The 25,236-nt window shown below is 38.6% G+C and overlaps 4 protein-coding genes across 4 annotated transcripts; 2 read left to right on the forward strand and 2 right to left on the reverse strand.

Moving 5' to 3' along the window:
• Positions 1–441: 441 nt before the first annotated feature.
• LOC111568127 (rho-related GTP-binding protein RhoA-B) lies at positions 442–5,513 on the forward strand. The gene is made up of 5 exons (XM_023269616.3): positions 442–574; positions 1,494–1,651; positions 3,239–3,359; positions 4,147–4,277; positions 4,370–5,513. Exons 2-5 carry the CDS (start codon positions 1,496–1,498, stop codon positions 4,541–4,543), a joined length of 582 nt encoding a protein of 193 aa, XP_023125384.1. The 5' UTR covers positions 442–574; positions 1,494–1,495; the 3' UTR covers positions 4,544–5,513.
• A 134-nt stretch (positions 5,514–5,647) lies between these two features.
• On the reverse strand, positions 5,648–11,096 carry LOC111568134 (transmembrane protein 43). The gene is made up of 12 exons (XM_023269632.3): positions 10,937–11,096; positions 9,672–9,818; positions 9,391–9,525; positions 8,966–9,060; positions 8,796–8,845; positions 8,580–8,649; positions 8,424–8,494; positions 8,195–8,322; positions 8,010–8,084; positions 6,995–7,096; positions 6,724–6,841; positions 5,648–6,635 (listed from the first exon to the last, which is right to left on the reverse strand). Exons 1-12 carry the CDS (start codon positions 10,952–10,954, stop codon positions 6,433–6,435), a joined length of 1,212 nt encoding a protein of 403 aa, XP_023125400.2. The 5' UTR covers positions 10,955–11,096; the 3' UTR covers positions 5,648–6,432.
• Positions 11,097–11,755: 659 nt separating this feature from the next.
• Positions 11,756–20,171, forward strand: zgc:112334 (uncharacterized protein LOC619199 homolog). Its single transcript, XM_023269607.3, has 13 exons — positions 11,756–11,859; positions 12,433–12,533; positions 16,032–16,269; positions 17,017–17,124; positions 17,217–17,313; positions 17,408–17,542; positions 17,626–17,824; positions 17,911–18,042; positions 18,773–18,872; positions 18,970–19,141; positions 19,300–19,444; positions 19,532–19,586; positions 19,674–20,171. The coding sequence occupies exons 3-13, from the start codon at positions 16,228–16,230 to the stop codon at positions 19,815–19,817; spliced, it is 1,329 nt and encodes a 442-aa protein (XP_023125375.2). The 5' UTR covers positions 11,756–11,859; positions 12,433–12,533; positions 16,032–16,227; the 3' UTR covers positions 19,818–20,171.
• Positions 20,172–20,748: 577 nt separating this feature from the next.
• On the reverse strand, positions 20,749–24,999 carry ndufaf3 (NADH:ubiquinone oxidoreductase complex assembly factor). The gene is made up of 5 exons (XM_023269608.3): positions 24,837–24,999; positions 22,590–22,785; positions 22,406–22,472; positions 21,634–21,734; positions 20,749–21,484 (listed from the first exon to the last, which is right to left on the reverse strand). The coding sequence occupies exons 1-5, from the start codon at positions 24,923–24,925 to the stop codon at positions 21,377–21,379; spliced, it is 561 nt and encodes a 186-aa protein (XP_023125376.1). The 5' UTR covers positions 24,926–24,999; the 3' UTR covers positions 20,749–21,376.
• Positions 25,000–25,236: the final 237 nt, after the last annotated feature.

Below are 25,236 nucleotides of genomic sequence, written 5' to 3' on the forward strand. Positions count from 1 at the left end.
TGCAAGTGTATCTGTGAAAACAGTGGGATAGCTTGTTTGCTATATTAAGAACTATAAAAACAGTAGCTGATGTTGCTCTTCTGGATATTGCACATTGCTGAACATATGCGAAAAAGTAATGGCTTGAAGTAATGCAAAAATTACAAGCAAAGTGCAGTTGTATGTAAACATGGAAACGTCTAGTTTCAGTAAATAAATACAAGATGCATAAGGATACAGATGCAATACTACTACTACTACTACTACTACTACTACTACTACTACTACTACTACTACTACTACTACTAATAATAATAATAATAATAATAATAATAATAATAATAATAATATAATAATAATAATATAATAATAATAATAATAATAATAATAATAATAATAATAATAATAACAACATCATGTGCTGTATTTATAAAGTGTAATTTGAAGGTGTAGCAGTGAATTGTTGTCCTCTCCCCACCCGCTCACCTCCCTCCTGTTAATCCTCCAGCAGCAGCGGCGCAGTGAAGGAGCAGCGACGGAGGCTAACAAAGCACTACTTTGGCTTCATTTGGATAGACTTTAAACCATTTACTTGGTATGTACGTCATATTTAGAGGCAAAGTGGTGTTGTGGCACTATGTCAGGATGTTTTATTGGCAAAAATATCTCTATATATACTGTCAATCTGTATTTCCTTGGGTTATTCTTTTGAAGCTAGCAAGCTAGCTAACGGTCCGATCAAGTCGCATTGATTTCCGTTTTGCTAAGCTAAGTCTGCTTAGCTTGCTAGCCGGCCGTGCCGGATTCTGATTAAAACGAACAAACTCTACCGCAATACTATGTGAGTTGTATCGTAAGTATTGCACATATTCCCTGCACCGCGTTTGAATATGATTGTAAAAATGTAAACTGAAGCCACATATCCGGCTAACGCTAGCTGGGTAGCTACAGTAGCTAGCGTCAAGTCTTTTGTAAACAGATCATCCTCCTGGCGAGCTAAAATGTAGGTCAGCCAGCACTGTACTATTCACAGTTTTATGTCGCCACCTTTAACACGTTAATTTGGTCAGCAGTTTCATCGTAAATTGGGACAAACGTTAAACGGAATAATTTGTGAAGCTTGAAGCCGGGGTGGATCAGAAACACTGGAGCGGAAATGTATCATCATGGGAGAAGGTTCCTATTCCTGCTAATGTAAAACTTAGTCAAATAAAGACACTGGGGTTCAGCATTTTATGCTGTTCGTGTGGCCTCGTTGTCTGAAACGTACTTTATTTTTGACTAGGGGCCTGTAATCCGTGATGTTGACACAGAAAGCTAAATAGTTAGCCTGGGGTGTTGGTTTCAGACGGGTTTGGGGTTGTGTCAACACAGCTGAAGGTTGTTGGCTGCTCATCGTTCCTCACAGTGGTGCTAAGTTGCATAATGCCTTAATGCAATAGCACGACCCGCCCTGTTGTAGATGAAGTTTTCTCTTGTGGTAACCTTTGCTGTTTTCTGTCTCTTGTCTGCAGCTATGGCAGCGATCAGGAAAAAGCTGGTCATAGTGGGAGATGGAGCCTGTGGGAAGACCTGTCTCCTCATCGTGTTCAGCAAGGACCAGTTTCCAGAAGTCTACGTGCCCACGGTGTTCGAGAACTATGTGGCTGACATTGAAGTTGATAGCAAACAGGTATGAACTATATTGCTCTTCTCACATTTCAGACTGGCATCAGCATTATGTAACATGGCATCTGATTACCAGAACAGCTGAATGCTGGTTATATTCTCTTTCAGCTTCATACACTGGTACACATGTTGTAGATGATTTAATGAGTTGAGTAATACACTTAAGGTGTGCTTCTCTTGAGGATTTGGGTTGATAAAAATTGATATTATTGATAATATTTAGCAAAGCATGTATTAGTATGAATAATGGTGCTTACTTTAGCTTCTATTTAGAATATAATGTATTTTCTTTGTGTCTGTACTCCAAATGTTTAATTTTTGCTTCAGTCCTAGAAGCCAGACATACAGCTTTGGAAATAATTGGTATACTACGTGTTCTGTTTTTCGACAAAGTCTACACAAAATACCTGCAGCTTGGATCATTTTGTTCTGTCATCATAGTGGTTAAATAAGCACATCAATTTATAAAAGACATGAAAGACATATTATAATAATTCAGTACAAGCAATAAATGATGTTTAAAGGAATGCATTATTGAAACTGTTAAATTTCGAAATTTACACTAGACGGACCAAAACATTTTTTGAGTCGCTGTCATCACAAGCTATATATGTAAAGTCAACAGGTAATCCAAACTAAATTATCACTCAACAAAAGAAGAGAATTTTAAGATGAGATGACAGCCATCTCAGTGCTTAAAGAAGAGAAATACAGCGAGAGAGCCATTGCTAACCAGCCTGGAATCAGCAGGTGTCCATTACAGCCTAAAAAAGAAAATGCAGTACGGCTCCACCAAAAACCACAAAGAAAGAGGCAGGTAATGGTGATGTAATAGTTTTTTCCAAAGGTGTATATACAGGAAAGTGATATCTCTATTTATATATCAATATCTGTTATATTGCAAGAAGTGATATAGTTTTCAAGGAAAGAAGAAGTGATTTCTTTCAGTGCGAGCAGTAGCATTAATCACTAGTTTGAGCTGCAAAAACTTAGTCAGTGAGTCAATTAGTTGCCAGTAATTAAATTAATCATCAGATATTTTGATAATCGATTAATGGGTTTGAGTCATTTTTCAGGAATATTCTCATATTCTCGCCTCTTCAGTTGTAATATTTTCTGATTTCTTTACTAAATTGGATATCTTTGAATTGTGGACAAAACAAGACATTTGAGGACATTGTGAAATATTTTTCATTTCCAAAAACTGATTAATCAAGAATATAATCGACAGGTTTATCGACTTTTAAAATCCATCATGACTTGTACAGCTATCATCAATCCATAACAACATAAAAGTTCATGTTTTTGGCAGGAATTTGAAGTTTAAATATCAGTTTCAGATGTAAAGCCTTTTATCCTCATATTCTGGCTTTTGAGTATCCAAGTCCGTTTATTCAGAACAGTTGCACAGACGACTAAAGTAATGTTGGTGTTGGATTATGTACAGTTGTTTATCTGAATCATTGTGAAAATGGTTTTCACATGCATCGAATAAAACGTGTAATACATGTTGGATATGTTTATGCACTCAGTTGATCATTTGAGACAGTTTGGCTTCATGTGGTTGATAACTTGTAAACTCTTTTGGCAGGTCGAGTTAGCTCTCTGGGATACAGCAGGTCAAGAAGACTATGACAGACTGCGCCCACTCTCTTATCCAGATACTGATGTCATTCTCATGTGCTTCTCCATCGACAGCCCTGACAGTCTTGGTAAGTGAAGCTGCAGAGCTGTGACTGTCTAAGATAATGTTTGTGCCGTACAAACTCATTTCCACTTGTTCTTATAAGTTAGTAACTTACAAGCAGAGGCTTTGAGAAACGGACAGTGAAGAAAGTCTTGAGAAAAAAAATTTTCATATTTAGTTTTAGTGTAATTTAATCTACCCTTACTTTGTTAAACAATTGGGAGGGGAATTAAAAGACCAGATAGAGATTTTAAAATAGCTCCAATAGCTTCATTTTAAAATTAGAAATGCATAAAATAGCTGAAGAGGCTGGACCTGAAGAATCTTGTTACCACAATCTTCCACCACGAGTCTCTGATTGCTCACCTATAAATTTTTTGCTTTACATCACGCTTGGTCGTCAAGTAATTTCTGTATCTACATAGATGATACTGTCCTCTTACTGATTCATCAGATCTGCACCTTCACACTAGAGCTGCAACAATTAAACCTTTAATCGATTAGCTTGTTGGCAGGAAATGAGCTAATCAAAAAAAAAACATTTGATGTCTCCAGGCCATCAATAATGAAATAATTGTTGCTTTTATATATTGTCTGACCTCATAATGATTTACAGTGTTGGTAAGAAAAAAACAAGACATTCGATGACATAAACTTGGCCTGTAGGAGATTGTCATGGTCATTCATCATGTTACAAACTAAACAATTTATTGGTTACACCTTGCTCTACAAATTATTCCATCATGAAAATAATTGTTTTATACCGTCATGTCTTTGCTCTGATTCCTGCTTTGCTTTGTCGCCTTATTCAGAGAACATCCCTGAGAAGTGGACCCCTGAGGTGAAGCACTTCTGCCCTAATGTTCCCATCATACTGGTGGGAAATAAAAAGGACCTGCGTAATGATGAGCACACTCGGAGGGAACTTGCCAAAATGAAGCAGGTAAAACTTCAGACCCCACACACAAACATATAAACACCCTCCACATGGAGACTTGTTTATTAAAAGCTGCTCTCTGTTGACTTTTTCTTTAGGAACCTGTGAAAACAGAGGATGGGCGGGACATGGCTAACAGGATCGGTGCCTTTGGATACATGGAGTGCTCTGCAAAAACAAAGGATGGTGTGAGGGAAGTGTTCGAGATGGCCACCAGGGCTGCACTACAGGCCAGGCGGGGAAAGAAGAGCAATAAATGCATCCTACTGTAAACGGGGGCATGAAGACTGCTTCCTACAGGGGCAGAGAAGAAGAATTAGGTCAAACCTACCCCCAAACACATCCACACAAAAGACTGTTCTCCCCAGTTTTTACTAAAGGTGTAATGCTTTTACTTTCTTTGTCTTAAGCAAAAGTAGTCAGGTTCTGTCAGTATTCAATTTTGAGGTGATGGAAGATACTTTTTTGTACTTTAACATGAGTAAATTTGCCATAACGAAACCTTCTTTATCAATATGTTCTGTGTAATCGAAAAGGTCAGCCAGGGGACCTGCTGTGTCGTACCTGCCAACTACAGTTAAGTGCTTAAACCCTGCCTGCTGATCTGAGGAATGTTTCCACAGCCAACTAGGGTGAAGTACCTGCACACTGTGACCTGTTGTCCTTTAATTATTTCAACAAACTGATGCACACATGAAGTCGAATTTTTTTTGTGTGCTCCACACAAATCTTACGTGCATTAAGATCACATGCACAACATGAGACTGGAAGCCAATTTTGCTAAAAACGCAAATGGAAACTTAGTGTTTTGTGTAATAAATTACTTTGTAAGAATCTTGATAATTTGCATCACTTGATCGATAACCGCTGAATGACGTTTAACAAGTGCATTATAGCCCCACTAAGATACAGAGTTAAAGATTATGCCATGTGGATGCAAAACATTTTTAAGGATAAAACTTGTTTAGTGTATACGGCCAGTTTGAGGTGTTTTTGGATTTGCATTTCAGAGTTGGAGTCCTGGGTCAGCTACAGTGCACTAAGGTGATTTGGTGGGCATTACAAATGAATACAAGCCACTCTTTGGTTGTTGCCTTGTCGATAGAGCCTGACAGATAATGGATTTTTGAAGCTTTTTTTTGATAAGAATCCCTAATAAAACATAAAAAAAAGGTATGTACTGATCAAGACATTTGGAAAAAAAAATAAACGTGTCAGTGCTCTCTGGTGGACAAACTGTCAGCTGTTTCGACATTATCTTCCTACATTCTGTCTCTGTGACAAACTAATAACCATCAGCCTGAACATGTTGGCTTCTGGCCATCTTCCATCCTAATTAGACACACGAGCCAAATGTTTGAAAATGCAATCAAAAGTAAACAGACACAAAAAGTACTTTATTCAGCATGCAACTCAGCATACAAACAAAATCTTTGGTACGTTTGTTTTTTTTTTTTACCTTATGAACAGTTGACTTTAATAAGCTATACCATACATCAAGTGCTGCCAATAGTGTAAACAAAGGATATGTGAAGATTACATATTAAATATACAGTCAAGCAGTTGTTAGATACACTTAACTAAAACTAATGCAGTGCAATAAAAATCTTACCTTCATGAAGGTTACTATTTTTCCCCCACATCATTTACATCAGTGAATCTGGACTAATTATTTGAATCATCACTCCATATAATATATAATAGTATAATAGTTGAGTTCAGCAGCACAAACTGCCTTCTCCAACATGGTAATAAAGTGGAAACAGAAACTAAACATAACCTTCAGGTAGTTTACTGCAGGTCCGTTGTATAGGACTGTACCTTGCTGTAGTTGGGTGTAGCTAAAAAATCTCAACTGAGTCAGCATTTGGTGGAAAGAAAAACTTTGGTGAGTTTTATTTACAGTAAAAATAAGACAACAGAAATTGACAAACCCCTAAAAAGGCCAAAAATATATAATATTTGAATGCAACAACAGAAATCTCCCACTCGTGCAGCATCAGCAGCAGGGTTTCTTTTTGTACATAAATATATTCCTACTGTGAAACTGATGCGAACTGATGGATGTTGTGGAAAACCAGGCTGCAGAATCGCATCTCACACCTCTGGTGGACAGGTCCAGCCAGGTGTCAGAAAATCTTTACGCTCATTAGCTCAGTAGTCACTCATTCTTCTTGGCTGGAAGGCCTGAGCGGGCCAGAAACACCGGGACCAGAGCGAGTGCTCCCAGCGCTGCCGCCAACAATGGTCGGTAAAACAGCCAACCTGCTGCGATGACGAGAAGAGACAGCGACGAGGAGACACACAGGGCGAAGATCTTCAGTCCGACGGACACGAGCTCTCGGAGGATGGGAACCCAATCCACTGCAGCCACACGACAGAGAGGGAACATGAACCATAGATGCATGACATTCATGTATGATGTTGCTGTACAGAGCAGCAGTTAATTTACCTAATGTGTAGATGATACGCATGGTCAGCTGCATACTGAGGAACATGAGAGTCCAGCCTGCCGCCCTGAGTCCCCACGTCTTCATGGTGTTGTGCTGGTGTTCCCTCGCAAACACCTCCTACAGATAACAACACAACTGCATGAATTAGCAACTAATTAAATTACGTGGAATATATACTACAACCAGACACTACAGATGTGTATATTATAACACGTTACTGCTCCCAGGAGAGGGAACAGCTGTCAAACAAATGAAATAAAATCCACAGACCTCTGGAGAAAGTTCTTCCAGATAAAGGATCTCCAGAATGTCTCCTGACTTGGTTTTAAAGGGAACCAGCTGCTCCCCCCTCTGCATGGCTACAATACTGACCTGAAAAACAGCTCAAAAAGTTTGTGCCCTGTAGAAACTAATAGTTTGAATTAATGCTAGGAAAGTCAGTGCAATTATTAGGTAATCAGCAAATGTTGTGATTAAGTTTTTTAAGACAACATTCCTCAAGTGCGAGTGTGTGCCACTTCTCTTTATCCTGTGTGATAGTAAACTTAATATCTTTGGGACTGTTGGTTGGACAAAACAAGTGATGTGAAGATCCTGCATTGGGCTAAAACAAACAGCCATTGTTTCACTAGTTCATGACAGCTCTCTCAATTCCACACTGCATAACAACTGTATACTATACACTATACTACATACTGTATATTCTACTGTTTACAGTATGCTGTGTTTGCAGCTAACATTTTTAACAATATTATACAAACTGATGAAATACTTGTACTGTTCAAAATAATATTTTTAGACCAAAACAATCATCAAGAAAAGAATCAGTATTAATTGATGCTGAATAAAATCATTAGTTAAAAACAATCATTAGCTGCAGTCATAGTTCTATATTATAAAAGAAAATGTACTATTGTTATCCGTTACCTATTGTTAACTGATGAAAATCACTTTCACTTAAATGTGGCACTTTACAGTTTTTTTTATGAAAAAGAATAGATTGTTTTTCATTTAAATGTCTGCAGAAGTTCAGAAATAAAAATGTCAAATTATATTTTAGTTGATCAATCGATTGCAAGCCTATAGTTGAATCCAACTGAAATTGTGACGTGGGCAAATACCACAAATCCTTATCAGGATCAAAATATTTAATTACTGAGTATGACAAATAGTGAAATAACAGCACTATATGAGTCAGAACATAGAGAATTCTTTAAATTAGTTATTCAATAATATGTTGTTGTGAGTATAATGAATAATGGAGCAGATCATCTGTAGCACCTACTGTTTGGGCCTGGCCAAGTTGAGAGGTTTCACCACTCAGTCCAGCGAAGGAGAATCTCACACGCACATCCCCAACCTCATGAATTAACACAAATAACAACTCAGTTGGTGCCAAAGCATGGATTACATGACATAGAACGAGCCACGCCAAATATATGAGTAAGAAGTTCATGTGTTGATGCTCACCTCTGGCCTGCGCGGGTTCTGAGTGTGATAGAAATAATCGTCGTAAACGGAGAGAAAAGGATCCAAGTTGAAGGCAGAAAAATCCCTCAAACTCAGTGTCTGGAAGTTATTTATCTGATCCACCAGGCCTGAGGATGACCAAGAAATTAACTGAGGAAATAAAATCTAAACACATCTGACGCGAGAGTGCATCTGTACATAATATCTGTACATTTGTTAGGACAGATACCTTTAGACAGAATGAAGGGTCCCACTCGGACTTCAGGAGCCACCACTGTCACACTCTCTACGGCCATGGCACTGAGATACAAGGACTGAAGTGAGAACAGGCTTCAAACAGAGAAGAACACGCTGAAAAATTTTGCACTTCAAAACATTGTACTACCTTGGGTTCTGGTGACCGATTTCCTTATCAAAATTACGACTGTTGACCAACTCCGATTTCCACTCAGTGTCTAAATAAAATAAAAAACGCTACTTCACCTCACATCAAACAACAAACCAGTAACATAGCTGCATCCAAAGACAAACAACTCACACTGGAACTAAAGAAATCATGTTGCAGCCTCAATAAAAAAAAAAAAAAAAAAAGGTAACTCACTGTAGGTGTACGTTGTTTCTGTTTTGGTTTCACCACCCTCTTGGTAGTCCCTGAAATAAATTGCACAGTAACAACCTCATTTGTTTTCAGTGTAATAATGCTCTGTAGTCAAGCCAACATTTTTACACCTGACCCCACCCTGAGTGCTGACATGCAGACAAGAGACTCACTTGCTCTCCCGGTACTCCACCCACTGATACATCTCCACCTGCCTCTTCAGCTTCACTGCCTGCACCACCACTCTGTAGTTTGGGTCATGCAGCGCCTACACAGACACAGGACAGGGGCGCATGAATATTTCACTAAAGTCCGTTCCTATAAACTCCATTACGTTAGGTTAGGAGATAGCTTCTGCTTGGGGAAAAGTGAACTGTCTTGCATCTGTGCAAAGTCCTAGTGTAAGTAGCACTTTGTTAATAACATGACAGCATCATATGCACAACAACATTTTTCATGTCAAGTATAATAAAGATTTACTGAATACATTCCATCTTGACAGACGTGAATGAACGATGAAGTGATGACCAGTGTGTGAAGGGTATGAGAAGTTTTGGGAGCATTTTCAAACTGGAAATGAGTATGGAGGATGGCCTACCTGTGCAGTACGCAGCTGTGCAGACAGATGAACTAAGCGGTTGTTGTTTTGCAGGTCGAGGCTTAAAAAAGGCCCCAATGACACAACCTGAGAGAGACCCTCATCCAAGGAAGATGCTGTTTGCAGAGCTCGTCCCTGAAGAGAGACAGTTTCAGAGAGAGTGCCCTGTCTTTAGCCTGCTGTTCAATTAGTATCTTGATTTGACAATAATTTATTAGCACGTCTGCTTTGACAGTAGGTACCTATAAGCAACTGTTTCCCACTATGTGACTGTTACTTACCTCATTGGTGAAGAGAACATAAATTGAGAGGAAAAACAGTCCGATACCAAGAACTGTTCCTCCTGCAGTTTCACTCAATCGCTCCAGGAATCCAGGGCTTGACTTAGTGGAAACACGCTTGTGTTGGTCCAAGTCTTGACCTGAAAACTAAGATAAACACGCAAGAACACCTGAAGTTGAATGACTGCATTAACCACAACTAGAGATTTATTTTCCAGAATAGACCTTTTGAGGAGAGACCACACACGACAGTAAGCATGATTGATCCGTGCACAGTCAAGGCAGTAAGTCTGAGTTAGCTTATTTAACAGAAACTTGAATTTTCTTTTCATTTATGATAAACAAAAATGTCTGTTACGCTTGAGTACAGAAACCCCTGACTACACTGCTGGCTTTGAGCAGAAGGCCCAATTAATAATTTTTTCTAGTAATTCAGGATTTATATTTGCTCCACTAAACAAATATGCTACAGATATAATCTCTTACAGTGTCCTTAATCACCTCTAATGTATAATAAACACCTATTTTCTATCTTTAGTAATGATATGATTCATTTAAATACAATCAAATACTAAGAGGAAAGTACTACTGAGCATTTACCCAGGCACATTTAGTTAAATAATAACTCAATATAAACTCCCAGAGTGCTGCTTTCCTCGTCTGACACTGTGATTAAGTCAATCAGCCAAACTGGATTCACCAATTTAAACCTTTCTGCCCATAATTCTTTCTTTTACTGTTTATATGAGCTCTTCTCACGCCAATAAACATGTACAACTTTAAAAAGATTTAACTTTTAAACTCTTGGAAACTTTCCTTCAAGTGATGCTGAGGATTGCTCCCAGAAAGTTTCGCAAATCTGCTGTAGATGAATTAATTTTATTTAGATGTATTATAGCTAGGTTAGTGAACGTACCACTTAATAACTATTGTGTCCCGAGTTAGTAGATTAGGCGTGAACAAATGACACGCCTCTTTAATACTTCCTAAACTCTTTGACATGTCTTGGTGAATAAATAGGTCTCAGTAAACGGAGGCTAACTGCTGTGGCATGTACTATCAGTTTTCAATAATGTATTGTATTGGACTGTTAACCTAATTACCTTCCTCTGAGTTAGCAAGTTACACAATAGATAAAACTGAAGGTGGAAAGCGACAGTTAAGATGCTAACATTGCATTATAGTTACGCTAACTGCATACAGATATTAAAAAAGAAGCTGCTGTTTTTTCAGTAAAACCAAAGCTAGGCAAATGAACTACTTACTGTCGGTGGTGAAGCCATTTCTCTGACTTAACTCCTCAATGAAAAGTCAGATGCTAGCGGCGGTAAACCGACTTTCTGCTGCAAACTGACACACCACAGGGTCTGCTCACACTATGACTCGGAGTGTCCCGGAGAGGCGGAGTTATCACGATATATCAGATACTTGTTCCCACCTAAGCCGCTGGCCTGCCCCGGTATCAGTACGAGCACAACCACGAAGATGCTCGCTCTGACTGGACGGCTTCTTCTCGAGGCATCATGGGTAGTGGAGTTTTTGAAACAGGGCAGCCAGAATTGAACAGTTTGTGGCAGGGAAGCAAAATAAAGGCCGGTACTGTAATACACTGTATATATGTATTTATTTATTTTTGCTGACGATAAAGGAATCGCATTTCGTGTTTAATTTGAAAACTGACCCTGTTAGATAGAGAATGAAACACACTAATAACACTAAACGTGTTCTAGGTCCGTGTACGGATCTGGTAATTGGATTTTCCGTTCTGAAACAGGTATTGAAAAAAAAACGAATGGTTATTTGATTTTCGTTTTAAAATACAAAAATTAAAATTGAAATACAAGGCGTTTTTCCTTTTCATCATCAAAAAGGGATATACGACTTTTTTTTTTTTAAATGCTTTGATTTTTGGTTTTATATTTAGAATAACAAGAAAGTAAAAGCAGTAAGAGACAGAAACGAAAAAAGGTCCGTTTTTTCATTTTCTGAGACCGGAAGTGGTCATCAGCAAGCGTGGAGCCAAACAACAACAAGATTCTCAGAGGGCGGAGCCAGAGAGCAGTGATTGGTCAGACCATAGATAATCTAGAAGACAGCGCGCTAGCGTATCTAGTCTATGTGTATCTATGGTCGGCACGTCTGGTAGCGTCTCTGGCTGCTGTTGACCTTGTTTTTGGAGTAAAACACAGTAAGAAGATAAATACTTCTAACCGGTAGCGTTATTTTGTTGTACGTTAAGTCAGCGACTTGTGAAGAGTTGTTTTTTGTCGTGTTTGAGCAGTTGGTCCGGACGCGTTAGCTAGCTAAGCGGCTAAGTTAGCTAGCGGGCTAATTAACGTAGGTGGCAAACTTACCGCTGAACACCTGTGTTAGTTGCTGCAGCAGCTGTCCGTCATTAGTAGAATGAAATTCTCAACCTGTATTTCTCTGCTGTGTATTTTAGCTTTTAAAATGGTTATTTTACTTTAAGGTTAACTGAAACCCGTTGAGCTGCACTGAAGTTTAACATTCAGCTGGTTTGAATTAAACCGCGCTTAACTTTGCACAACATTACCTCTCTTAAAGTAGAAACTTTGTTCAGGAAAATTTCTCAGTAGCTCAGAGGACAGGCTGCTTTTTACACAACCTTGTAAGAGAATGTCTGTCAATGCTTTCAGCAGAATTTAGAAACACAACACTTCCTAAACAGATATTTTGAGGCTGTGAGGTTGAACGTTTGAGAGTATATCAGTGTGTTTGTTTGGGGTCTTTCTGTTTCTAGGTGGAAGCTGAATTAGTGAGGATGACTCCTGCTCCTGTCATCTCTAAGCTCCTCCCACATCTTTACCTGCACATGAGGAAAATCACTCCTGTAGAATGCCGGTATGTTTGTCATTATTATAAACAGATGTTGCCTGGTGACCTGTCAGAAACCCATTATACAGAGTCACCCAAAATAATGTTTACACACATCAGGAAAAGAAAAACTTGCATAAATATTTCAATACCAAATTTATTCAGACATCACGAGATTAGTAAAAGTTATCTTTGGCCTCTACAATTACAAGAGGTGCTCAAAGTGGTGGCCACTGGCTTCCAGACATTTCTGTTGTGTTGTAGACGTCACTTGTTGATGCTCCATTCATGAGGGTAGCGCCATCTGTTGCGAAAACATCGTACAACAGGACACAGAGTTGTCATGATTTGATCAAACTTAGAAAGAGGTATGTATATGTTTAGAAGTACTTATACAAATGAAATATTTATTAAAGTTTTTCTTTTCCTGATGTGTGTACATTATTTTGGCTGACTCTGAACTTAATGAGAACAAAACTGTCATTTAATTGTTGCTCTGAAAGCTTCTTTAGTGAAAACCAGCTGGTGTTCTGCTTTGAAACAAACTGCTGTTGAGGTCTGTGTTTTTAGGTTTAACCCCACAGTTTCTGAATGAACTGATAGTTTGTTTTTTTTCCTGATCAATGTGGACGTTATAATTGATGGTAACATTTACTGATCATATAATCAGCATGACAATATAACAGTATAACATTCTGACCACCTGACTAATACTGTGTTGGTCCCTTTATGCTGCTAAAACTCCTCTGACCCAGTGGTTCATCAGAACCTCTGGGGATGTCCTGTGGATTCTGTGGATCCTGTGGGTTGCAGAACATTAACGTTACTGTTTTAATCACATTTAAGTTTCCTGAACGTTACATTAATGTCAACCAGCCACAGTTTTATGAACTTAATGAACCACATTACAGGAACACAACACACTTCAGCTGTTTACATGAAACTCAACACATTAGCTTGATGCTACGTTTGCTTTAATCAGGCTACGACTGAGCAGCTAGCTCGGTTAGCATTGCTAACATTAAAGCTAATATTTACTATGCTAACTTTCTTCTCTGGTCAACACACACTGAAACAAACTCCACCAACATCTGGAGTGCATGGCACACATTATATCTGACACTAAAGCTGCATATAAAGTGCATTAAAAGCGGCACCGATACGAAAATAAACATTTACTTACCGAACTATCAGAGTCCTTTCAGTGTCTGCTGGTAGAATCAGCCGAAGGTAGAAAACTGGTTAAAACAAGCCAACGGGCAGGAAAACTGTCTGTGGAAAATGTTCTGCTGCTCCACCGATAAATAAACCAACAGTTATTTTCTCAAAATTAATCCAAACGAGGAGAACAGAGTCTCTGCTGCCTCCTCCATAGGACCTGTCAATCATTCCAGACTAGACTGTCAGTAAAGTAGTCCCGCCCCCTGGCTTCGCAAAAGTTTAATGCTCCATAAAAAAAAATCAATATTGATTTATTTTAAGATCGGCCACCTGATCTCTCATTTTGACCATGAAAACTCACGAAAAAAAATGTATGTACAGTCTATGCACCGTATTCTGTTTGGCTCCACACTTGCTGATGACCACTTCCGGTCTCAGAAAATGAAAAAACTGACCTGTTTTCGTTTCTGTCTCTTACTGATTTTACTTTCTTGTTATTCTAAATATAAAACGAAAATCAAAGCATTTTTTAAAAAAAAAAATCGTATATCCCTTTTTGATCATGAAAAGGAAAAACGCCTTGTATTTCAATTTTAATTTTTGTATTTTAAAATGAAAATCAAATAACCACTCGTTTTTTGTTTTTCAATACCCGTTTCATAACGGAAAATCCAATTACCAGATCCGTACACGGACCGTTCTACCATGCTGCTCATATTATGACACCTTGTGGTGGAAATTAATTAAGTGTTGACTCGAGTAGGGTAATGGGTTTAAAGTTTGAGGTATTTTACTTCATTAATATAACTTTATTTATTGTTTTACTGCACCACACTGACCTACAACTACATAAAACTGTGGACAATCTGAAGAGCAGCTTCAGCAACAGACTGATACAACTCCAACTGCTCCAAGGAAGTCATTCCTCCCCACTGCAATAACACTTTTCCATATGTCTGCATCTGGCAGATCACAAAAGGACTTTATCACTTTACCTGCGGAAGAAACCACTTTACATCCTGGACATTTTACATCCTCAACGTCATTCATTATATCATTAAACTCATCTGCACCTACTTATGTCATTTGCACATCGAAGCACATTCTCATTTGCACATTTCTGTATGATTCTTGTATATTCTGTTGATTTTTCTATATTGTATTTTCTATATTTTGATCTTATTTTATTTTATTTGACCTTCACTTTATACCCTAATATTCTGTGTTGTCTTATTGTTTACCCATTTATTGAATATCCATGCTACTGTAACAACTTAATTTCCCTCTGGGCATTAATAAAGTCAGTCTAAGTGTAAAATCTAGTTGCTTGTTAAATTAAAACTACAGTTGTGCATGGTTAAAGAAGAAACTAGTTTGCATATTCTGTGACTTGAGGTCCAAGGCAAGAACAGCAGAGTTAAGTCCAGTTAAAGCAAGCTGAGCCAAAGTTGAGTAGAATTGCAGAACAAGCTTAAATATTACAATTGGGACCCTACAGAATTACATAATAATGCCAATTTACCTTCAAAATTAATTATTACGGTTAAGACAAGTACTAAACAGTTACCTAATATAAAACTGAACTGAACTCAGCTTGAAACAATGCAACTAACATATTGTCAAACTTGCAATTTAGGATAAACACTTAGCAGCAAGTCTGTTCTGGTGTTTTTTTCTTTATTTTTATTGATGCTCTAATTTGATTGCAATTAGAGTACTCGGTTGCTGCCTTTGAGTCATAAATTATCTACCAGGGATTGTCCACAGAACGGTTCTAATATTATAATATCTATTCATTTCAAATTTATTAACTTTTATTTTACTTAACTGTACAATATTTCTAATTATATAAATTTAACTAATCCATATTATATATTAAGGTTAGGACTCCACAATGTCATACAAAATACAAAAGTACTTCACTGACTTAAATGCTAAAGTGAAGAACCTACAAGGTTAAGAGACAGGCACTTACACTCTAAACTCATAGAGTCTGATTTAATATTTTTTGTAATCAAACAGGTAAAAGTAGCTGATATTTTACATAAACAGCAAGTGACTAAATCTTAGAAGACAGAATCACAGGGCATGTTACTGGGGAACCTGTACTTGTAGTTTTGATACTTTGCCAATAATATTTGTATGTATGTATAAGTAGATTATTTGTAATAGAGTATTTTTATATGAGTATATTAATACTTCAGTAACTGATCTGAATATTGCTTCTACAACTGATGGTGCCATCTTTATTTAATATCTTAATCTGCAGTGACTGAGAAACACAGCCTCTTATTGGCAATTGCTCTCTCTCTCTCTCACAAACACACACACACACACACACACGCACACACACACACTGCATAGATCTGATAGAGCTGACACTTTTAAGAGGATTATTGCAAAGGAGAACACAGAGCAATTACCGTCACCCATCATCATCACACCTGCTTCACACATGCACACACATATTCACACACCGGACTCACACAGACACAAACAAACACAGGCTGCAGTGACGAAAAACTCTGAGACTTGGTGAAGCAGCGAGGAACAAGTGAGGATGCAGGAATATGATATTATTGTGCTTGGAACTGGACTTAAGGTAAGACAACTTGTGTTGTTAAATGAATACGTTTAAGAGAAAAGTAGAAAACGTCTGTCGGCTCACAGGATATTACAACTACTGTCAGTTCACTTAGTCTTAAGAGCACAGCAAGTGGCAGCTATTTGGTTTATTCGTAGACTGCAGAGTTTCAGCCACATGAACCCAGTAAACTGTCTTTTGTTTTGTTGTCACAGCACAAATTCTGACTCTCTGACACACTTTTACCACTTTATTCAAAAAAAATCTATTCATTATCCACTGTAATACCATACAGATGCCATTGCAGGGTTTTTTTCTCAGATCCTGAGCAATTTACTTGACAAAAATTAGAAATGTGCCATGACCAGGATTAGTACTTTGTGGAACGTAAATTTTGTCCTTAGCACTTTAACCCATTAAAACTTGATGCAACATATGCGTACCTGTGTGTGTTTCGAAGTCTGTATCGGGTTACAGATATATGGGCTCATTATTCCTTTCATGTCTCCCTTCACTGTAATTACTCCTGAAAGAATAAGTGATAGCAAAGTTAGTCTAACAGGGAAATTCCTCCCACATTTTCACACTTTGATCATCCACATGTACACGTACTGAGCTCCTGCTGGCTGTCAAAAGGGATTTATGGTAGTGAAATGACATCATTGCACTCATCCTGATCTGCATATTAAACACTGCTGCAAATGAAACTGCTGATTCTGAAGCCATTTGACCCACTAACTAGTAACCTTCCACCGTCTCTTTCAGGAATGTATCCTCTCTGGTTTAATGTCTCTAAGTGGGAAAAAGGTTCTTCACATTGACAAGAATCCTTACTATGGAGGAGAGAGTGCGTCGATTTCTCCCCTGGAAGAAGTGTGTTCATATAAATTACACTAGCACACATAAATATTTGTTCTACCAAAACTTAATGCTGCATGCTTATGTAATGTTTACTTTATTTATAGTTGTACAAGAAGTTTAAGGTTCCAGGTCCTTCGAAATCCACAAGCCGTGGGAAAGAGTGGAACATTGACCTCATCCCCAAATTTTTTCTTGCCACTGGTGAGAGTCTGATGCTGGTAATCTGAATGTTATTTGCGCAATGCATGGTTAATTATTTCATTAATGCTTGTTGCGATGTGTTGCTGTGCTTTAGGTCAACTGGTGAAAATCTTGGTGCACACTGAGGTTACTCGCTATCTGGACTTCAAAGTCGTTGAAGGCAGCTATGTATACAAAGGTGGCAAAGTGCACAAAGTCCCTGCCACAGAAGAAGACGCTCATTCTTCAGGTGATCAACAAAGTTGTTGCACTTTTTGAAATAATTTTCCCTGTGTATGTATATTCTATAACATAAAAAAGCCACATTTCTAGATCTGATGGGCATGTTTGACAAGAGAAGGTTAAAGAAGCTGCTGCTCTTCGCCCTCAACTTTGACGTGAGAAACCCTCGCACCTACCAGGACATTGATCCTCAGAAAACAACCACGCGGGATCTGTTCGCTCGCTTTGACCTGGGCCTTGATGTTATAGAGGTCATAGGTCATGCCATAGCATTACACAGCAGCGAGAGGTCAGTTAGAGCCGCTTAAATAAATCACACAAGACTGGAATAAATAGTCAGGGATGATCCAGACCTGTTCCCTGGTGTCCTTGCAGTTACCTGGACGAACCCTGTGTGGAGACTATCAGCAGGATCAGACTCTACGTTGAGTCTCTGACCCGCCACAGCACCACACCGTACCTGTACCCCGTGTACGGGCTGGGAGAACTACCGCAGGGATTTGCCAGGTGACACTTAAGCTAGATCTGTATCAGTAATGTGCTAAATATTTGTTTTCACCAGAACAAAGCAGTTCAGTTTAAATAATGTTTACAATTGTAACGTAGTGTTACAGACCCCCTCCAGTTAAAATCAAGATTTTTTTATAATGCTAACATGTCCATACTGTTTTTTTATATGCCAGAAGACATATCATGAGTGAAATAAGAAGTCAAAACCATGGCTGAGCATTTCCCCTTTGAAACTGCAGTGTACCAGTGACGGTCTCAAAAACACAGATTCAGACGTCTGGGGTTTCATACACAGCAAACATTAGGAACCAAATCTGTCACCTTGCAGGGTGGTGCTCTCTGTATCTCTGTGCAGCTTCAACATTGGTTTCCGATGCTCCAGTGTTACAACTTTCGATTGTGTAAAGTGGTTTTACAGCGTTTGAGCTGGTGTGCTCGAGCTGAAGCAAATGGGAAGGCAGGAGATGGGAAAGATGCAGAGCCTTCGTAGAGCTACACATTGTAGAGAAAGCAACAATGTAGTTACATCTAAATCATTTAAGACAGGAAGGGATTATTTTCATGGAATAAAGACCTCCTAAATATCTAAACATGTACCCTTCATACAGACATATTTTTTTCTAGTTAAATCAGAAACAGCAGTGGGACTTTAATGGAAACATGCATGGATTTATGCTCTCTACTGAAACGCAGTCTGTTTTATGTTACCCATTTCTGTGTGTTTCAGACTGAGCGCAGAATATGGAGGAACCTTCTTGTTGAATAGAACAGTGGATGAGATTGTGATGGACAACGGCAAAGTGACAGCTGTGAAATCTGAGGGGAAGGTGTGGTGGATAAGACAAAGCGGCAGAGGAGCTGGATAAAATGTCTTGTGGTGCAACTGTGCGCTCAGTGATTTTGTCTTTTCTCTCCCTCGAACAGCTGTTCCACTGTAAACAGTTAATCTGTGATCCCAGCTACGTTCCCAGTCGGGTCAGGAAAGTCGGACGGGTCATAAGGGTGATCTGTTTATTAAACCATCCAGTTAAAAACACTCACGAGGCCAACTCCTGTCAGATCATCATCCCTCAAACACAGCTCAACAGAAAGTCAGGTATGTTGTCTATCAGAGCATAAAAATAAATCAGTTACACTTGTTTATCACTTTACAGCCAGATTATCTCACGTGTTTGCATGTCAACCAGCCAAATTTAAACCATGAAAAGCAGATCCCAACGGCTTATTATTCCTGCCTCTGTTTTGCCCAAACAGACATCTATATATCTGTAGTCTCCTTTAACCACAACGTGGCCTCAGACGGGATGTACATCGCCACAGTGAGCACAACCGCAGAAACCATCAACCCAGAAAAAGAAGTGCAGCCGGGGCTGGAGCTTCTCGAGCCCATCATGCAAAAGTTAGTTTTCATTTCCCCTTTCTTCATTTTTTTGTGGTAGCGTCATTAAGACTGCAGCTGTTTAACTGATGCTCTTTCCTGAACTAGATTTGTGTCTGTCAGCAACCTGCTAGTTCCAAAAGACGATGGAACAAAGAGTCAGGTAATGACCAGAAGAAACAACTCACAAATCAAAAAATGTAGTAAGTGTGGTGACTGTAATTTTATCTCTTTTCTCTCTCCTGATTAGATATTTGTGTCTCGCTCATTTGATGCAACAAACCACTTTGAGTCTGAATGTGTAGACATCAAAGATATGTACCGCCGGCTCACAGGAGCAGAGCTCAGCTTCGTGGCATCACGACACCAGTCTCATAACTCAGATGAAGACTGAGACAGACTTGTGATATCAGGACCAAATGATTCAACAGCTGGAAGGCCAAAATGACATAATGATGATTATGCTGCACAGCGGTAAAGCAGTGGGTGTTATGTAGCATGTAGAGGGAACTCAGTGTGCTTTGTAAATGTTCAACATCTTTTGTTCCTCTAATTTGTTTGCTGTACTTTCTCCCTTTTGTGAAAATCTGTAAAATGTGAATTTGTTGAATAAGTGTTTGGAAAACATTTTCCTTTGTTAAGTCCTGTCACGTTAATCCTCTGGAATTGAAGCTTTTTTTTTTTGGAAAAAAAAAAAGGACAATATAAAACATAATACAGTGAATCAGTGATGTATCTTCTAATACAATGTCTTTGTTGCACAGTTCTTTGGTTTTATTGTTTACAACAAAGTAACATCTGAGCACACTGCCTCTTAGGGAAACCAAAATTCCTCCTACATTTATCTAAAAATTCAGTCTAATATTGACAGATATATCAAGAGAAAGATACTAAAATTAAAGCTAAATATTTTAAAGATGACTGCATATTCAATATGTTGTTAGCTGCCTATCCTATTTAGAAGTCACTTTTGACATGAATGCATCATTTCTACATGTGGAAAAACTGTGACCCAATGCGAAAATTTGATTGAACTCATTCTTGATTTTTTTCTAGCATCTGTCAGAGCGACTGTTTTACAGCCGCAGCAGCAGATTTAACAGTTCAGACTGACGCGGGCAGATGATTAGAGATGAAGCACAGTGATGTGTGGAGGATTTGTGGATTCTCCTCTCTATGGGGCTTATGTGTGAGAAGGACAAAGCCACTGAATTATGTCATATGCTGCTCAGGCAGCTTGTCAGTGGCAGCGCTCTTAGAGGCAGGACAGACGCACAGAGTAAAGAGGCTTATCCAAATGAAGGACAGTCGCCGACATCACCACCTCAGGTAACCTACTGGAATATATTTACACATGTAACATCTGGGGATTTTTGCATAGAATTCCCGTTTAACAAGTGTACAGATCACATCAAATATGAAAAAATACAGTTTGCTGAGTTTGTCTTACTATACATTTATGGTCAACAGAAAAATACATGAAATGCATCACACTTGAGCCTGTAAAGCATTTACCATAAATAATTTATACATGGAAGACTAGCAATTAAATACAAGAATATTATTCAAATTTATTCTCCACCATTGACATCCTCACTTCACATTCACCTGAGCACTTGTTTGTGTTAATCACAAGCACACATAGCTGCATTCATCTCTACATCTAGATTTTGAAATCTAGATCTGGTTGCTGGCATAATAACAGTGCTGTGCAACATTCTCATGCACTACTTAACAGAATGTGCCTCAGACAACCAAGTGACAGTGGTGACTTTAATTGTTTTAATCTACAAAAAAAAGTAACTGTTGGAACTAAGCATCAGAGCTGGACGTGACTTAGTTTGTTCCTTTGGGAGGTTTTTGCAGAAGTAGAATACCAATCACATTAGTCAGTGAGCCTCCAGCCTCAATCTGCAGCAATCAGTCCTAGATCCTGTTGACACATGACAACATTTATTCCTGTTGTACTTCGAGGGCTGTGCTGGCAGAAGGAGGGATCAGACCAGCCGCCACCACTCTTCGCTCACTAACCAGGAAGTTGAAGGTTGCACAGGCATTCGGCTGCAAAACCACAGATGTTAAAAATAAAGTGTAAATGTAAATTAGGGCAGCTCATGTTGCTTCAAAGGCACGTTTATAGACAATAAGAAGTCTCTCAGTCTTTTTGTGTCACACTGTCATATCAACATTTTACTTCTTTATGACTTTACCGTGTCCTGCACCTCCACAGCAATGCCTTTACGCTTAAGAAGAGCGAGGACCGAGGGATCAATCCGTTCAAGCCGTGCGCCTGTACCCAGTACGAGGAGCTCTGCATGAAGAAGAAAAAACAATCAGACAAGTGAGACGCATGAGGAAATGTTTGTTTTTATAATCCAAGAAATATGCCATATGTTCACCAAAATGATTAAAAGAAAACAGGAAATAGCACATAGTTGGTGTGAGATTGGATCAGTCATAGGAATGTTCTACTTTGCTGTGATCAGTTGCTTTCCATTGACTGCATATAAAGAACTCACCGTGGCATCGCCCATAAATTTCCTAAACAGCTGTTTTAAAGCTCAGTGTGGTGGCTCTGGCCATTGCCATCTTTGCAGTCCCTGATTTCTCCCAACCCCTAGCTAATCCAAAAATGAGCAAAGAGGTGAAGCAGAAGCAGGTCATAGAAGCATCTCTAGATTGCAGACTGTCAGGATGCCACCCACCTGTCACTCAAAACCGCCACACAGTTAATTATGTGTAAATTTAAATCTCAACAGAATTCTAATGGATGAATTATATAAGAAGTCTTCCTCTGTACATTTGTATGTATTGGATGATGCCTTTAATCATCATTTAAACACCAAATGAGGGGAAACTGTATACTTTGGAGCTATGTTTCTAACAATTAGTAGACAATGCCAAAGTGTATTGAAATTTGCAAGAGACTACATTAGCTACTCTTTTAATTTGTCACCCATCTGTGTGTGCTTTTATCTGTACCTATTCTTGGTTCAAGCATGTGGAAGAGTGAAACGCTTTCTTCTGTGATGTCCTTATGAGTGCCAACCTGCAGACAGAGAGATTGAAAACAAAAAATCCAAGGATAATTGTTAAAATTGACTAGAGAGAAGCATATGATGCAACAAACTGAGAGCTGTGGGGATAGTGTGAAAACTGATCTCACATTCCACTGCAGGATAGCAGGGGGCAGCAGAGCACAGGGACCAAACACCCTGTTACCATCAATGTTGAAACCTGCAGAACTGTAGCTGTTAATCAGGATCCCTCCATCGCGTTCCTTCTGCATGACGGACACCGTGGTACGCTGGTACAGCTCATCATCACCAGGTTCCAGTCTATGACCACGAGACAGAAATGGGCTGCAGCGAAAGACAGGAAAATGAAGTTAGAGCCAAATCCATACAGAGTACCGATCGTTTTCTATCATTTATTGTCAGTATTGTTACTGCATATATTGTGGCCTAAACACTGTGACTGTGATACTATCTCTGTACATTCTCCATCACTTTAAATTTCACAAAACCAGGCTACTCTGCAGAGCTGCTGCCAAGCGGCCCACTTTAAAAGCCAAACGCCAACCTACTGACAGGGCGGTCAGCCAAAAGCTTTAGGCCTTTTTCTGCAAGCCAGAAACAAACGGTTCTGCTTGTCAAAGGAGCTGCACCAAATGTTAGCCTGTTGTCACACTTTATTCCCGACTGTTACAAAAATCTGAGCAAGATCAGCAATCCTTTGCTTTCGAGACGCACAGCCCTTTCTACTTGGATGAAGTGTCACCAGCTGGTTCTTAGAGCAGTACAGCAGAAGACCAATGAGCTCACCTGCCCTGAAAACAGTGGGATGGGAACAAATGACCTCCAGATGAAGTTACACTATGTGATGTAGCTTCAGGGGGCAACTGGGAGAACAGAGCTTGTTTAAAGGGGAATCTTATGAACTACCACTTAATCTCAAGTGACTTTAATCAACAAAAGTAAAAAGTCATTCTGTCTATTACAATACTAAAAAAAAGCTTGATTTTGAACCCCTTAACTCTAATTGCTTGTAAATTAACACTACATACCCAGAACATGGAGACATGCATTGAAAATAATCTCATATGCACAATTAAGCCTGATAATGAACTTGGCAAAATCAAACCATATCTTTTCACTGTACCTGTCTTTAGATAAAGCATGATGAACTGGAACAGTATGGGAGAACCAAAAGGTCAAGAAGAACAATAAGAAGTGCTTTAAAAAAAAAAAAAAAAAAAACGATGTTTATGTAGACTTTAAATTACCACATTATCTGAATATTTAAACTCCAGCCTGTAAAACTGAAGTGATCATTGGATTTCAGTATACAGTTCTACTCTTCCTAAGTGGTTCTTAAAGTCAGTTCAGTAATTACATACAGGGTTGAACAATTAAGCAAATTCAAATTGAAACTGTGCAGTGCAGCTATTAAATAATGAGACTAATACTGCAATTCTGTTTTATTTAATGCGAGCAGACTGAAACCTTCAGGGGTTGTTTATGCTAGTCCACTGATGGGTATGATATGTGGATCAGGCATGCTGCTGTGGTTCAACTGACATAAGCCAAATCTCTTTATTTTCTCTACATTCTCTAACCAAGGGTTTAAACTGTCATGTCAATAGTTTGACTAATTCCTGTTGTTCTCCTTTAGATGCTGTTTCATGTGGTAATGCTCAATCACATTGTTTTAATTGTATCACACTGTGAATACTGAACAGAACTTGAAAAAATTACTTTGCTAAAAATGACAATTACATATCTTCCCCACATCTTCGCCCTAATTAAACAACTTTCTATTTAAAACCACTATTTTTGGAACCATGCCCAACATTATGTGGATTACAGCTCCTCAAATGCAAAGACTTGCTTCTTTTACACAATAAATTGAACAATATTTGGAACTGGACAGTTTGTTGGACAAAGTAAGCAACTTGGCAATGGCCTTCTGGGCTCGTGGATGAATGTTTCCATTTTTACCTACCTGATATTTAATAAATATCAACTGCCAAATTGAATAAATGAAAATTAAAGCTAGTTGCAGTTCTAATCCTAAATCAACGCTAACCGTACTAATAAACATTCAGCCTTCTTAATAAACGAAGACACAAAAATATCAAACAATACAGATTCAAATTGCAGAAATGTAATTTATTCAAAGATACATGCAATTCTATTCAACACTACTAGTTAAACCAGGAAAACATCCTTATAATACTTATTTAGTGAGCACATTCGCACAACTCATGTAGGTGTTTCATAAGAATAACGCGACGCGTTAATGTCATGTCGTGGATGAAAGTGAAGATATAGGACAGGGGTTTAAGCTACTTTGTTTCTTCTTCTTCAGCATAATTAAAAACACAAGCCTCACAAAAAAAACACGACTATACCTGGAGAAAGCGGGTACCGCCCTGGAGGAGAACAGAAACCTCGATGTTGATCTGTGAAGGAGGAATCTTCCGCACACTGCAGAGGCCATGTTGACAGACTGACCGGTGACAGTCAGGGGGAAACAATTCTGTGTAACACCAGCCGCTCGCTTCCGGTGTTGTGTAACGTAAAATCGATCTGTTTGAAATGTTTTTCTGTTAAATTTTAATCGCGTTCCTGACATTTTTCCTTATAGAGAAATGTATTTTGTTAAACATGCTTGCAGTCTCATATTTTGACCAGTTCAATGTTGGGCAAAGAAAATACATATTTTTATGTTAAATTTATCAGATAAATAAAGCTAAATGCTAAGCTTCTAGACTAAGTGATTTTACCCTGTGTTAGGGTCACCAAATGTCC

Source organism: Amphiprion ocellaris, chromosome 5, assembly GCF_022539595.1.
Source record: "Amphiprion ocellaris isolate individual 3 ecotype Okinawa chromosome 5, ASM2253959v1, whole genome shotgun sequence".
Classification (NCBI taxonomy): Eukaryota; Metazoa; Chordata; class Actinopteri; family Pomacentridae; genus Amphiprion; species Amphiprion ocellaris.